This window comes from Anas acuta, chromosome 7 (assembly GCF_963932015.1).
Source record: "Anas acuta chromosome 7, bAnaAcu1.1, whole genome shotgun sequence".
Lineage (NCBI taxonomy): Eukaryota > Metazoa > Chordata > Aves > Anseriformes > Anatidae > Anas > Anas acuta.
The window spans coordinates 38,373,265-38,388,377 of record NC_088985.1 but is presented as its reverse complement, the minus strand read 5'-3'; the positions used below and the strand labels follow the sequence as shown (position 1 = coordinate 38,388,377).

General features: G+C 33.6%; 1 protein-coding gene across 1 annotated transcript in view; it reads left to right on the top strand.

Moving 5' to 3' along the window:
• CFAP46 (cilia and flagella associated protein 46) overlaps positions 1–15,113 on the top strand; it is a 78,204-nt gene that overhangs the window by 26,108 nt on the left and 36,983 nt on the right. Inside the window, exons 18-29 of the mRNA XM_068688787.1 lie at positions 1,464–1,676; positions 2,950–3,163; positions 3,502–3,651; positions 4,050–4,157; positions 5,362–5,543; positions 7,656–7,787; positions 9,368–9,533; positions 11,014–11,098; positions 11,218–11,356; positions 11,888–12,071; positions 13,457–13,616; positions 14,640–14,863. Coding sequence (XP_068544888.1) covers positions 1,464–1,676; positions 2,950–3,163; positions 3,502–3,651; positions 4,050–4,157; positions 5,362–5,543; positions 7,656–7,787; positions 9,368–9,533; positions 11,014–11,098; positions 11,218–11,356; positions 11,888–12,071; positions 13,457–13,616; positions 14,640–14,863 — 1,957 coding nt within the window. The remainder of the gene's footprint in view (positions 1–1,463; positions 1,677–2,949; positions 3,164–3,501; positions 3,652–4,049; positions 4,158–5,361; positions 5,544–7,655; positions 7,788–9,367; positions 9,534–11,013; positions 11,099–11,217; positions 11,357–11,887; positions 12,072–13,456; positions 13,617–14,639; positions 14,864–15,113) is intronic.

Below are 15,113 nucleotides of genomic sequence, written 5' to 3'. Positions count from 1 at the left end.
TTTACTAAGTTATTTCTTTTTAGTACAAATCATTTTTCTTCTCAGAAAGAGTAGTTAGACATTGAAACAGGTTACCCAGGGAAGTGGTGACATCATCGTTCCTGGGGGTGTTCTAGGAAAGGTTGGACCTGGTGCTTGGGGACATTGGCAGTAGGGTGATGGTTGGACCAGATGATCTCGAAGGTCTTTTCCAACTTTAATGATTCTCTGATTGTTATCAGATAGTTCATATGTTTAGCTAGGAATGGTAGTGGGAAAAGAAGAATCTAAAAAATATTTTGAAATAATTTTTCTCTAATTTGCTTTCATTCTGCAATGTTTGTTTTGTTTTTCATTTAATGTTTATTTCTCTGAAATCAGAAGCTAGTGTACCCTTCTCCTTCTCCTCCTTCTCCTTCTTTTTATGTTTCTGTTTCTTTCTTTTGGTCTCACAGTATTATTTATTGTGAAGGAAGAGGGAGAGAGAATTTTAAATATGATATTTAAACTCTACTACATTTGTACTAGTGTTAACTGTTGTCACAATGGTCATCATGTCCTGTAAGAGCAGGTTATCAGAGTTGTGTCCCTAAGGCTCTTCATTAAGTCTGAAGATGAAGTGAAGTTTCTCGCAGTCAGCTTCAAATGCTCAGTAAAATATGAAAAAGTAAAATCTAATCAGAAACAAGGGACAAAGAAGATGAAGATTCTGTTCTAAAATTCGCTGTGAAGCTGTTTTTGAGTTTAACCAATTTACTTGTACCAGTGTCTCTTTCATCCAATTAGGCTAAGAACACATAGGGAAAAAAATCACTTTGGTCTACTATGTTGTCTACTGTTGGTGACATAGTAATACCCTATGTCAGTTTATGTTTTTTTGAATTTGTGACTTAACCAAGGTCATTCTGTCTGATCATACAAGATGATGTTTTCAGTATTGCTTTATCTAGTGTGATATATATCTTGATAATTAATTTGTACATAAAAGAATGTTATTGTGTTGACTATGGAATGTTATTTTATAAAAAATGGACTTAGCATTTCAGAACATCTGGAGATGTCTTTGAGTGCAAGAAGACATGAGGTTGTAAAAAAGATATCTCATTCAACACTAGAGTGGAATGTCTTACTTTTTATTCAAGTAGAGCTTTGCCATAGATATTTAATGATTTCTAGCAGTGATTCACACACAGTTTAAAAAGTGTGGATGAACTGTGAAATTTACGTTAGAGCCAATATTTTTAAGCTAATAGCATTTGAGTATCGGAGACTGGTCGATGTTGATACTAATAACTTTCCTGAGACATCTTGTCATCCAATTATAAGTTAATGGATAGAGATGTAATAAATGCAACTGAAAAGTAATTTCCAAAAATATATATTTTTTGTTGATTCAGTTCTACTTTTACATATTTAGCCTTAAGATATAATTCCTTCTAGTGTTGTACTTTTGGAATAACAGTTTCTTAATACTAATTTTATAGTTCATGGATAGACTACTTATCTCGGTATGCTATGGAAAATTTCCTGCGTGCAGCTGAAATAGGAGAAGAACTGAATGAAGCCTGGATTGTTCATAATGCTGTGGTGTATATCTTAAACTACAATAGGCATCTTATCACATCAGGAAGACAGAGGGAAATTATTGCGTATCTGCAGACTCTTCTTGGAGCAGTCAAGACTGTTGGGCACACTGGGTAAATTTAGAGTTTTGGTTACAAACATGGTCTTGTTTCTATAACAGAAAAAATATTTTCACAATATTAGTTTATGTCATGAAAGAATGTTATTGCTGGCTTTTATGAGAAGTAGAAGGACGTCAGCATATACAGAATACTTTAGAAGTTATATTAAATTTTGTGGTTGGAAAGTGAGGTTTTAATCCTATTTATTTCTGTTCATTATAATCCATATTAACCTGAGTTAAAATTATGTTAATTCCTCTTAATTATGGAACAGCAACATGTGCATATGAAATAGTGCATGTGTCAATTTTGTTGACCTGCTCAGAAAGAATCAAGAAAATTTTTGTAGCCTTTCTGTTGGCAGGAGCTTGAAATGTGTTTACTTGCTTTCAGTTACTCTGAAGTTGAATTATATAGTAAATATAGTTTATTGTAAATATTTCTAATCACAGTAAGTTCTGAAATACAAAACAAAGGAGGAAAAAAGAAAGTAAAGGGAATGTGTTCAATAATTGACCACAAAAATAGACTTCACAGAGGAATTCTGTTCTGTAGCAAATGCAATGGCAGAATAATTAACTATTCCAGAGGAATACTCAAGTCAAAGTTCTGTCGGACAAAGCCCTAGAACTTTTAGCACTTTTTACTGGCAGTGACTTCAGAACTAGACAAACTGAGAGGACCAACAGCAAAGAATGATTTTTTTAACATGCATGTCAAGGCCTAAAGTTCAGTTTGTACAGAGATGAAAACAGGTAATACCTACTTATTAATCCGGGCACTTATATTAATATGTATCATAATTCAGTTTGTGTTGTCTGTTAAAAAAAAAAAAAAAAAAGTAATTCCATCTCAGAGGTTGATTATCATAAGGAGTAATACAGAGTAACGAATGATTTTATGTAAAGAGTTTGGTGTAGGTTATTAGGAAACCCTTTCCACTTTCACACATAACAGTTCACTACTAAAAAGTGAGATTTTAAATTTGTTCACCTCTGAAATAAATTTGAAAAGATACCTTTTTCTGTGAAGAAATAGAAGCTTCAATCACAGAAAGACCTGAAAAAATGCAATATAAAATATGAAAGTTTTTATTGGAGAGAGGGGGAGGAGGGAGAGTAGATTTAACCATTTTAACTGCATTTCCAACAGGGAAATTTTGAAAAATCCATAATTTTGTTTTCTAAGAAAAATCTAGATTTTTGAATAGTGCTCATGACTTTATTTGTTTCACTTATTTTGGTCTGATGCAGTTTGCATTTAAGTTTTCTTTTTCCTTCTTCAGAAGCACTGTCACTTTGTTGATGTTATGTAATGCTGTAGCTCGGGGCTTAATTCTCTGTTGGATTCCAAAACCAAAACGTACTGAGGAGAAAAAGTTATGTGCATCACCAGACAAAAGTAGAAAGGCTTCAGCAAAGGGACATGAGAAAGCAAATGCTATCCCTTCTTTGTCAGTAGATCCCAGTGGACTTCCTGACATCAAAGCAGCCTTAGAGGTACAAAATCCACTTTGTCTTTTTTTTTTTTTTTTTAAATATGCTGACATATATTATGATTCATAGAAATTTAAATTCCAGAGATTCTTGCAGAAAAACTACCATCTTTTATGGTTCCTGCCATCACAGGTTCTCCCCAAATATGCACTGAAGTTCCTTGTCAATTGAATCCGAAGACTGCAGCTTTTATTCGCTGTATGGATTTATTTATGGAGATGTTATTAGTATTAGAGATGCATGCACAGAAATTGTAGAATAACTAATGGATAACATTTTCCATAAAAAGAGCTGTTCAAATTTGCCTTAAGTTTCAGTCTTTTTTTCTTCTTGCTGTTTAGATTTGTGAATTTGCTCTAAATGTGACAAGTGGAACCATACCTAATGAAATAGTACCTGTTGCTGTAAAACAACAGATCATTGCTACATGGGTGAAAGCAAAACAGTTAAATCAGCAACAGATAGGACATAAACTTTGGACTGAGGAGGAGGTATTATTTCTCTGAAATCCTACAATAAGTTAATTTTTTCTTTGAAAAATTAATATTAAATGCTTAATTTATTTAATAATGATTAAATTATCAGTGTGTATTTCTTGTATATATTTTAATTTGATGTGACAGAAAATTTTTGCCTGTAGCTGAAATATCAGCTATGTTTATATTAACATTTAGTATGAACTCTTTATATGGAGACTGTCGATTCAGTAACTTGAAAAATATATTTTATTCCAATCTTTTAATTTTAAATATGTCTATAATACCAGAGTATGGAATGTGAATTAATTATATTGTTGCTGTATTTTTGGTGATACTGTAGTAGTTCAGCATTAACAATGGTAGTAAAAATAAATAAATAAATAAATAAATAAATTTTAATTTCTGCTCAGAGTAGTGATGAAGCACAAAATCCTATTGCAAGAATTCTTGTTGGTCTAGAAATGTATTCATGTACTGGCTTGGGTCTCATGGATTTCACAGTTCCTGCTTTATCTCAGGTATTTCCTTTTATTTTATTAGCTCTGTTTTTTGAGAAAGAGCATGTGATTTCAGTTTTGGTTTTGAATACAGACAAAATTTAATTTGAAACTTCTATTATATTGTTATATATATGAAGTACATACATAATATATATTACTTATACATATTATGTTGAAACTTTTTATTATTTACTTTCAAAGTTTTCAAGAGATTGAGTAATTACAACAGGTAGAAAAATTGTGTAACTATTTTCATTTATACAAAAAAGAAAAAGCATTAAAAACCAGTATTACAATTATTCCTACGTTGCTCTAACAGGTTATTATCATAACAATCTGATGAACATAATGGGTTCGGATGCATTCTGTACAGAACCATACTTGGGACTTTTATTTTATTTTATTGAGAAGATAAAGTCTTATCTTAGGGTTTGTATTGGGAGCATTCCAAATTTCAACAGAGAACTTCATGTTATTGTGAATTTCCTTTTGGCAGTTATGGGGTAGAACTACCTGTTATTTAAAGAATTAGGTGGCTTTATTGTAAGACTTATATGAGACAGAGCTACATTGCTAGCATAGTTCATTAAAACACTTGCTTCTGTTGATTACCAGTCTGGAGGAATGAAGGTAGTATAAAAATGTTTAAATCATTCATTTTCAAAACTATGAGCTGATGTCTTACCTGTCTGATTACTACACCTAATCATTTATACTTCCTGTTATAAATGGGTTTCTTAAAAGACTAAGGCATATTTCCTTCGATAGCTAGGAATCTGATGACATTGTCCAACACTTCTGTAGAAATGCTTCTCTCTAAAGACCAGGATATGAGTCCTTGTAAAGATATAGGTATGCAATTCCAATTGGTCTGCAGATTTCTGCCAAATACTATTAGCTAACTTTAGCTATTATTTCAGTGGTATTCAGCATATTTATAGCTGGGTTTACATTTGCTTTTACAATATTTACTGCAGCGTAAATGTTGATTATATGTTTATTGCCTATTTTGATTTTTCTTGTAAATCTTTGGTTTTCTAGATTGTTTTATTGTTTACTTGTTCCATGCCAAGGTGGGTTGTATGAAAAGTACATCTGGAAGAATGTAATCTGATTGTATATGAGTAAGCTGTTGTGAGGATAAGTAAGTATTATGTATGAAAAGGGCATGGCAGAAACACAAGATTTATTTTTGTTTTACTTTTTTTTTTTTTTTTTCCAGTTAGTGAAATTGGCTTTAGAATGCAGCTGGTCAGATTCATTAGTAGAACTGCAGACACTGACACGACTTACATATTTTGCGTATGTATTACATGACTACGAAATAGTGATGACTTGTTCCCAAAGGATATTGCAGTCAGTTAATAATTTTTTTCACAATAGCGGTACCAAGAAATATGAAATGTAAGTACATTGAATTTTGCATTATAATGTGGTATACTTGATATAAATTTTGAAGAATGAGTATATAGGGAAAATGCATCTGACTACTTAATCAAAATTGAGAGAAATTTATTTATTTATTTATTTATTTACAAAGAAACTGTACAGAAAGTGAAATTTTCCTACCACTCCTGATTTTGTCATTAGCAATTACTTAAGTACTAGAGATAATGTTTTAACTCTACAGTGTAGCCTGAGTAGAAGATGGTGTGAGATCCAGATTGTGTCTCTGGACTCAGTTCAGGAAGATAAGTGAATTTTGTAATCCAAGTGACTCAACAGGTTATATACTTGTGTTTGAGTGTCTTCCTGATGAGCAGTGCTTTTCTGAAATTGGTTTGTGGCAGTCACAGTCTTTTCGTGCTTTTGTAGTTTCCAAGCAGAAAGTAACTTATTCTAATACATTGATGAAAATTGCTTCTGATAATACATGAAGGGTCTACACAGTTCATGTAAGAAGATGCTGTGAGTGATAACAAGTGATAACAGCTACTGTTTTCTAATTTCTGGTGTCAGGTATCCCCAGGTAGCAGGCTTCCCTTATAAATTCTGTATGTGGGAGCAATAGGAGTGTAATTCATTTCTTAAAAAGCCCAGAGTCTTACTGGACTGTTAATTTAAAGCTTTGATCTTGTGGGGAATAAAAGGAAAAAAGAAAAAAGGTTTCCTATATAGGAGGATCTGTTGGTGGAGTCCTTAGATCTTTCTGCTTATATACGATTTTACCCCCCAAAAAACAGAATGTAATTTCATCAAAACAAGAGGGAATTGACAGCAATTATTAAAAAAAAAAAAAAAAAAAATCAGAATGCAGGAAGTTTGAAATGAATATGATAAATACTTTGAATATACTTATGTGTTCATTTTTCTCTCTGTGAAGATGTCCGGGAAACAATGCTGCTCTTTGAAATTTATGGTTGTTTATTTCATGGGAGAAGAACATTTAAAACCAGTTTTTCTCTCCAAAACATCTTAAAATATGGAACATATAATTTAAAAATATTATAGAGAGAAAATAATGAATATTTAGCAATCTGAAACTGGTGAATGTTAAAATGTAAAATGTTTCCTTCTTTGACCAAGAAGTTGAGTTGTGGGTTGTCAATATTATCTCCAGAAAAATGGAAGATGAACGTCTCCATTCTTTTCACGTTAAAGCACAACTTAAGGACAAAGAAGGCTTTGATACCTACTTTTTTGTTGTTGTTGTTGTTGTTAACTTGTACTGTAGAACACTGGTGTCCTCTTGTGGACACAAATCATAACTGCATAATAGCCCTCACTGCGCGGTAGGAACTAAGCCAACTAGAAATGAGAAATGCCAGTTTAGTAAAGGTGAATTCTCCCCTTTCTTTCTTTCTTTTTTTTTGTTCTTTTTTCTCTTTTCTTTTTTTTCTTTTTTCTTTTCTTTTAAAAATCTTCCATATTGTATTACTTTATTGTATTATTTTCCTTCAAAACCACTTCTATTCAAGTATATCAGATATTTTTTATTATTGCTTTGTTATTGTTTTTGTTTGTTTGTTTGTTTGTTTTTAACTAGTTAACTGATGGGATTGAAATCTCTGCTCCTTACTTTTAAATGTAGAAGAGTATGATCCAAGTCAATTTCTCTAGAACCCTGTCCGTACTTAACCAGACATAAGAGAGACCAATTCCAAGAAAAAAAAAAAAAAGTATTTGAAATTGTCTGATTTTCCCAATTTCTGTTTTTAATTACTTGCTATGTAAATTTCATTCTGATCTAATATTTTTATATTGTTTGATGTACAATGGTGAATAATGGGGAGAGAATCACAAATCTATTTTCTTTGGTAAAATATTTTTCAAATCTTAGTTCACATTTATTTTCATTAGAACTGTAAAAAAGATACTTTATTTCTGATACCTGTTCACAGAGTGTTCAGATTTTTCAAATATTTTCTGATTGTAGGAAAAAAGTCATTAGAAGCCTTTCTAACTTTCAAAGCTACTAACATCTCTCTAGTAACAACTTGAAAGCATTATTAATGGGAACTGGTGTGTTCTTAGACTGTAAGACTAGCACATTTTGAGTTACTTGTCTTTATTCAGACCTGATAACACAGCGAGACAAGAAATGTTGAGTACTGCTGCCTGTATCCAAGGAAAGAGTATAATGGAAAATTTGGCTGGACAAAAACATTTGCGTATAGCTGCATCAAAAGCCTTTGCTCAGAGTGCCAGGTAGGTTTTCTTTTAAGAGGGGACTAATACAAAGCAGACAAAAAAAATTGATTTAAAGATTTGGGGATCACCATTCTTTCCCAAGACTGATAAAAAATCAAAATAGTTGAGAGTTTAAATGCTTAAGAAAAGATTTGACAGAATTTAGCAGTTTGGTAAATTTAAAATAAATTTTATCAGTTTAGAAACCGAAGTGGAAAGATTGCTTTAAGTAATAAATAGGAAGAAGGTGATACATGGATGGATAATGCCTGATTTTTAAATTCTTTGCTTTATGGGAAAAAAAAAAATAAAAAAAAGAGCAAAAAAGTAGGCAATTGAAACTGTTAGAGGATGAAAATGTGATGGCTGATGTGAAGCCCTTAGCAGTATCATTTTTTTTCCTTAATAATTAAAAAGAGAGTGATGAATGAAGTTGGAAAGGCCAGCGTAACAGAACTCTACAGTTATGTTGTGTTGTGAACAGACAAATCCATATTTTTTCAATTTATATACCATGACAAGCACTTTTTTTTGGGAGTGGACATATACAAATAACTCAACAAATGTCAAAAGGGACACAAAGTGGTGAGCAAAAACTTAGTAAGTCTAGGGTGAATATATACAGCATGTGAGCAGATAGAGTCTAAACATTGTGAAATTTTGGGAGAAAATGACAGATTGCCTGATTCAAAAATGATTAAGCTGTGACAGGGGAGGTTCAGGCTGGATATCAGAAAATGGTTCTTCACCAAGAGGATGGTCGTGCACTGGAACAGGCTCACCAGGGACGTAGTCACGGCACCAAGCCTGTCAGGGTTTAAGAAGTGTTTGGACTGTGCTCTTAGACATACGGTCTGAAGTTTTGGGTGCTCCCGTGTGGTGCCAGGAGTTGGACTTGATGATCCTTGTGGGTCCTTTCCAGCTCAGGATATTTTATCATTCTATGAAAATAGTAAGAGTATTAATTAGTTGATTTTTTAATACCAATCCATAATTTTTAGCTAAATTCTAAAGATTTTGCTCGCTCATGTGTGTTATTGTTGTATTACAGTCTGGAAAATTATTATATTTTATTAATTAAAAGTAACATTTGCATGGAATGTGCTTAAAACAATTTGCATGCAAGTAGAGGCATTTGAAGTATATTTTTATTTTACAGTGATTCTGTACTTTGCAAAATCCATAGGACTGAAGAGTTGTGTTTGTTTGTTTGTTTATTTTTTTGTGTGTGTGTGATGCTTTTATAACGAGGAATTAACATAATAGGAAGAAAAGAAAAAAAAAAAGTAGGTTATTCCAAAGAACCTCTCAAGTAGGTTTCTACTAACTTTTAAAATCAGGTCTCACTTCAGTTAAAGTTATGCAGGAATACAGTACAAACACTTGTTCAATATTCCTTCTGTTGGATGTATGGAGGTGTTTTGTATATAAAAATGGAAAATATATTTTGTATTAAGCTGATATGCTAACCCCTCATTGCTGAGATACAGTGTTGTCTAGATAAGGTAAACCACAGATGATGTTTGCAGAAGTAAAATCCTGTATCTTTGTTACAGTGAGGTTTTTTCCTTTGTTAAGCTGTAATTTGTTTTCTTCAGATATGCAGGTGAAGCTGGAAATTATTCCCTTGTAATGTTTGCAGCGAGACACTTTTGGAATGCATGTTTACCTTTGCTAGGTTTTCCACATGACAGAGAACAGTTTAAAGAACCTACTGAAATAATTCTTAAGAATATAATGAAAGCAGAATCTGAAAATAAACAGGTAAGAATAGCTAATAAATATTGTTAACTATGCATGCGTTTAGTGATTGGTACTGATGATAAAGAAAAGTTTTGCTTTGTTCTGAAGCTGTGTGCATACTTCAAGATATCTTTCCTAAAAGGAAAAGGTCTTATCATAAACACGTAAATGCTTTCTAATCTTCATTTGCATAGCACACATTCAGACACAACAAGGAATCACATACTTGTTTTCCATTTGGTGATTCTTCTGGTTCTAGGCAATTGACAAACTTGCAGCTGTTTTCTTCAAAATAATTTACGGTCTGGATGTGTGTAGTGTTGCACTTTGTGAAGCTCACAAAAGGGAATGCTTAGAAAATAATCAAAAAAAGATAAAGTGACAGAAAAAATCTGTCACTTCCAGTAAGAATGATAATAGGCCTTAAAAGACAAACTCATAAAAGTTGGAATTAAATTAAGGTTCCTCACACCTGCAGATTCAAATTACCTGCAAAATTATTTTTTAACAAATCTCATCACATGAAATTTCTTTTCCTGCTGAAACATCCCTACACATCTACAACTGTTCGTACTTCAAAATTCCTAGAGCTGATCCATTTCTCTCTTTCTAGATTTGATTTAAATGTCAATGAAGCTAATGTGAGTTTCCCCATGCACTTCAGTGGTTGCAGAATTAGACCTTGAAGATTTTATTAATAACTTTTGCATTCAAGTTCAGTGGTACCAATGTGACATCTCAGTCTGCATCTCAGATCATCTAGTACTGTAGTATAATAATAGAAAACTTATTTTTCCTTTCTCCTCAAGCCATGTATAAATCACTAATAATCAGAGATGGTGACTGGTCTGCTTGAGTGTGTAGGAGACAGAATTTGTGAGGACTCTGTGTGCGAGGAAATACAGTGACATGAAGATCGTAAACTTAAAGGAACTTTAAGATATCTAACACTGTGATTTCCCATAGGGACATTTCTAAAGGTCTACTTATTTGCAGAGTAAAAAAAAAAAAAAAAAAACAGTAAGAAGGAATACTTCATTATGTATATATAAATAACTTGCTGCTACAGGATATTTTCAGAACAAACTCTTAATAAGATATATGCAAAGTCAAGACCTTTATTTAGATAATGGAAGTGTACAGTCACAGAGAGCCCAGACTTTTTATATCTGTAAAGAATAGTAATTCTTGTGAATTAGACTATATAGGATTTTCTGATATTATTTAGACAAAAATATTTCAAATAAGTTCTGTATTTGAGTATTTCCAGAGTTACTAATTCTTTATATGTTATAGTAACTGCTGTAAGAGGCAGGAACTGGTATCCAGTGATCCTTGATCAGGCTAACTCTAAGCAGTTTTTAAATTTGTTCACGTATCTAGAGAAGCATACATGTATACCTGAAGATAACTTTTGGTTTAGCCCAGCAAGGCAGTGGTTGTTTGCTTACTTGAGATATGTACCAAAATATAAAGGGCATTGTTCCTACTGTCTTTTTAGGAGAAAAATGATACATTGCCTTTGCATCAGTGGCTCACAAAGGATTTTCAAAGTAGTGGATTATCAGATGGATGCTTTCAGCCAGGCACGTTCTTTCTTGTTTTGATATGATAATTAAAAACAAACTAACAAAAACCTGTATTTTGTAATAGCATTGTTCTAATTCTGCAGTATAGTAATAAATGACTTGAATATACTTCAAAGGTGCTGATGAAGATCTGACATTAAGGACTTCTTTATATGGGTTATTATTCCACATATATGCTGATAAATCTGATTGGGAAAAAGCATTAGAAGTCCTGAATGAAGCTATTCAGGCTTTGCCTCAGACAAGACACAGGCTGTAAGTTATTTATTTATTTTTATTAAAATAAGCATTTGGGTTCTTGAGAACTCTAAAACTCTGAGTTCTGTTTTTACTATTTTTCTATTTTGCATTGGCAGAATAAAATCATGACTACCTTTTGGTCAGCTGGGCAATTCTTATAACAGAAAACACATGTGTGTCTTTTCAGTGAAAAGACTTATGTTTGCAGTGTTTCTTATCATTAATCTTTTCATAACATTTGTACATGTCATTTTCTAAAACTTGTATACAGGTACTATCTAATTTTTCCAAGAAAATAGGAGTACGAAATGTAGCTGAAGTTATAATTTTTCTAGCTGTAAACACACGTAATGTAAAATGGAAACTAAATTATCTAGGCTACTGTTTATATATAGTCTTACATGAGTTCAAAGATTTATGCCCTTTTATATTAGTTTATGAACTTACACATCTCTGCACTACACTGAACTACTATATCTATTCCACTTCGAGTTACTTTACAGATACAGATGCAATTAATGTGCAATTGTTTTTGTCCTTTTCTAGTCTGATTTTTAAACATTTGGCTACAGTAAAGGCAAGATTGGGATGTAATTTCATGATGGAAATTCAGAAATTTGCAGGTGAAAGTGAAGATTATGTGTCCGGTATTTGGCGTCATATGGTAACAGTTTCCAGAAGTATTGTTGAACAGTTAAACTGTTTTAAAAATGCAATCAATGCTTTGCAGGTTTGTGAATTTTTACTATCAGTTCCAATACTGATAAAAATATGTTTTTAAAGTGTTTAATGAGATAGCAAGTATTGAGAAGTATAGAATTTAAGGAGTAGATAGGCCATATATATGATCACTGTTTCTTGTAAATTTGAAATTGCTTTTCAGTTGGAAAATCATAGAATCATAGAATATCCTTAGTGGGAAGGGAAACTACAAGGACCATCGAGTCCCACTCCTGGCTCCATGCAGGGCTAACTATTAGACTAGTAATTATATATTTGACAACATTTTCCGAACACCTCTTGAACTCTCTCAGGCTCAGTGCCTTGACTTCAGTGCACAAGCACCTTCTCAAATGAGGAACCTTTTCCTGATATCCAATCTGTCTTTCCTGATGTAGCTTCATGCTATTCCCTTGGGTCTTACCACTGGTCACCAGAGAGGAGATCAGCACCTTTTCCACTGCTCCCACTCCTGCACTTCAGTCTCCTCTTCTCTAAGCTGAACGTACATGTATATCCCACTTCTCATATCTCTTCCCTTCTGGACTTTTCATCAGCTTTGTTGCTCTCCTTCAGACACTCTCTAATAGTTTTATGCTCTACTTACTTTGTGGTACCCAAAACTGCACGCAGTACTCAAGCTGAGCTGCACTAGTGTAGAGTATAGCGGAACAAATACTACCCTTGGCCCTCTAGCAATGCAATGCTTGATGTACCCCAGGACATGGTTGGCCCTTTTGGCTTCCAGGGCAAACTGTTGACTCACATTCAACTTGCTGTTGACCAGAATCCCCAGATCCCTTTCTGTGGGGCTGCTCTCCAGCCTCTTGTCGCCCTGGTCTCTACATATAACCAGGGTTGGTTGCCCCATCTGAGGTACAGAATCTGCCACTTGCTCTCATTGAACTTCATGTGGTTGGTGATTCCCCAGCCCTCCAATTTGTCAAGATCTTTTTGCAAGTCCTCTCTATCCTCATAGGAGTCAACAGTTCCTGCTAATTTGGTGTAATCTGCATAATTATTATCCATTTGAGTCCTGCATCCAGATCATTTATAAAAACACAAGAGAATTGGCCCTAAAATGAAGCCCTGTGGAACCTCAAAAGAGTGTGTATGGTTGACTTCTGGTAGGCCATAAGAGTTCAGCTGAGTCCTGACAAAGAAAAAGTCTAAGAATAGCTAATTGCAATAAATTTTGAAAAAGCAAAGAATAAACTGATAGAGTTTTCTGTTGCTTTCTGTTTTACATATGTCTCTGATTATGTGATTCAAATGAAACTGCTCAGTGACAAATTATTTTTTTGCTTCCATTAAGACTATATTGAACTTTTGAATATCAGTTCAGTGGTTTACACCACCAGATATAAACTAACTCTTCCTTTATCACTTTCATAGAAACAAGAAAATGAATGGCAGAAAGTTGATTACCTGATGGAATTTGCTGAATGGTTATACTGTAACCAGTTTCCCCTTAATGATGTTATTAAACCTCTGGATTGGGCAGTAGGTCTCTTGCTACATATGAAATTTTCTATGCAATCTTCTCAAGAAGAAGGTATGTAAATGTGTATATTATTCAAATAAATTTCCCAGTAAAAAATGCAAGGGACAATTTAAATTTATAACTTAGTTAGCAAACAAAGAATGGCAGCAGCATGGCAGTACTTTCTCCAGAATGCACTGTCATTTGTTCAAGGATATTTTAAAAGCACCTGTGAATTCTGTGTTGTGTCATAAAGATCTACGCTCATCACCAAATCACAAAATGCTTATGGTTGGGGCAGGGAGGGAGGGAGGTTGTTGCAGGGGCGGCCTGTTAGAGAAGAGACCGAGTGCTGCCCTGTGTCGGATAGAGCCAGTTCCAGCTGGCTCCAAAAGGTATCCACTACTGTCCAGAGCTGAGACAATGAAGAATGCTGTTTGCTCCTCTGCATAAGATAGGAGAGGGTTAAAAAAAAAAAAAAAAACACACCTCTGTGTGGCAGCTGTGAGAGACTGCAGTAAGAAAAATGTGAGAGAAAAAAAACTTTGTAAATGCTAAAAGGTCAGAAAGTCAGAAAAGGAGGAGGAGGAGATGCTCCACATACTGGAGCAGAGATTCCCCTGCAGGCCAGTAGTGAAGCAGGTTTTGCCCCTGTAACCTATGGAGGACCACACTGGAACAGATATCTACTCTGCAGCTTCCAGAGGAGGTGGAAGTGCCCTGCAGGCAGCTGCAGTCTGTGGAAAGCCTGCACAGGAGCAGACTCCTGGCAGGAGCTGTGACCCCAGGGAGAGGAGCCACATAGGTTATCTGGCAGGAACTGTGGCCTGTTAAATAAGACATATAAGACATAGTTAAAGTGTCTGTTGTGTATTTCATTTCTGTGTTGAACTTCTGTCATTTAATATGCATAATTGTTACACTATTAATTTAAAACACAGTACAAGTAGCATTACGTTGCCATAAGAAGAACATATTCAGTAGATGATTTTTTTTTCTGATTTTATTTGTAATTTAGAAATTTAACTTTTGAGTAATTTTAAAAATACTATTATAGCTACAAATATAGGCATGTTATTTTTTCGTTTTTAACAGAAGAAAAATCTATTAAAAAATTATTGCCTATGGAAAATCTGAAGATAGATGTTGGAAGAAATGATGTCATGCCCCAAATCAATTTGGAAAATTTGACTAATATTAAACAATTGGAAGCTTTGTTTAGAGCACAGACTTTAATGGCTGTAGTTTCTGGTCATAGTTCTCCTTTTCATCAGCAACACTGTTTGATGGCATATGCTTGTGTTATCCGTATCTGGCAGGTGAGATTATATGATATTACGTTATAATGTGGCCATTATATTTTCAACTGTCAGTGTTACTGCGGAATCAACTACTCATTTGACAGTTTAGCTATGTCTTTACTGTTTCCAATTTTATGCTATAGTTAGTATATTTTCTCAGGTTTAGGATTAAACAAGAAAATTATTTCTCTCAGGTAAATAGGGAAACAGACATTTAAGGATAAAAACAGTGGCCCATTTTTTCCTTGGAATGCAATAATTCTTTTCT